General features: G+C 63.4%; 1 protein-coding gene across 1 annotated transcript in view; it reads right to left on the reverse strand.

Moving 5' to 3' along the window:
• LOC103809753 (interferon regulatory factor 4-like) overlaps positions 1–912 on the reverse strand; it is a gene marked incomplete at its 5' end in the record, with an annotated part of 2,301 nt that overhangs the window by 806 nt on the left and 583 nt on the right. Inside the window, 3 exons of the mRNA XM_009082615.1 lie at positions 35–198; positions 280–381; positions 656–761. Coding sequence (XP_009080863.1) covers positions 35–198; positions 280–381; positions 656–761 — 372 coding nt within the window. The remainder of the gene's footprint in view (positions 1–34; positions 199–279; positions 382–655; positions 762–912) is intronic.

Here is a 912-nt window from a genome sequence, read left to right on the forward strand (position 1 = left end):
CCATGCTGGCAGCATGGCCAAGGCCACTGAGCACCTGCGGCGGGGGGAACTCGATCTGCTCCATGCAGGAGGGGCCGTAGAGGCGCTCGCTGTCGGCCGGCACGGCGCGGGTGGTGATGCGGCAGCCCTCGGCCGTGCGGGTGGTCAGCTCCTTCACCAGCATGTCGCAGTAGTAGAGGCGGATGTGGAGCCAGCAGTCTGGGGTGAGGGGAGGGTCAGCTCGTGGGCAGCCTGGCCAGGAGGACTGCCCAGGGCACTGCCCACCAGTGTGGCTCCTACCTGAATTACTGACATCCTCCACAGGGAGGTAGGACAGGGGTCCAGGAAGAAGCTGGCCGTGGGTCAGGTTCCAGCTATGCAAGGCTCCCCTCGTGAGGTACCCTGGGCCAGGGCAGAGACATGATGGTGAAGGGACATAGACATTTGTTCCCAAGGGACTCCCAGGCACTCTCCTGGCTCCAGCCCCTGGGCCCAATGGGCTTCAGAGTCTTTCTCAGAGTGTCTGCTCAAAAAAATGTCTGCTCACTACGGGGCCTCATTAGAGTCCCCAAGTGCACAATCAAGCAGCTTTGCTGGGGCAGGGAGGGAGTCTCTCCTGCTTGGAAGTGCGTGCTCCCTGCTCCAGCCCCATCCCACCACCAGACACCCTCCTCACCTTGCTTGGTCAGGTGGGCAGAGGGCAGGGGCTGTGGGGGCATGTGGCCTGTTTCCAGTGTGTTCTTCTGGCTTTCCTCCACCTTTGGACTCCCCACAGTGCTGCCCTAGGGGTAGGAGCAGCTGCAGTGAGGGCTGAGCTGGCAGCAGGGGGCCCTGAGCCGGACCCTGCCTGCGTGCCACAGGGGACACCCAGAGATGCCCCATGGGACAGATGTAGCAGTGTGCAGGCAGGGGAGCAGCTGGCAGATGAGGGAG

The sequence above is a fragment of the Acanthisitta chloris genome, unplaced genomic scaffold (assembly GCF_000695815.1).
Source record: "Acanthisitta chloris isolate BGI_N310 unplaced genomic scaffold, ASM69581v1 scaffold25819, whole genome shotgun sequence".
NCBI lineage: Eukaryota > Metazoa > Chordata > Aves > Passeriformes > Acanthisittidae > Acanthisitta > Acanthisitta chloris.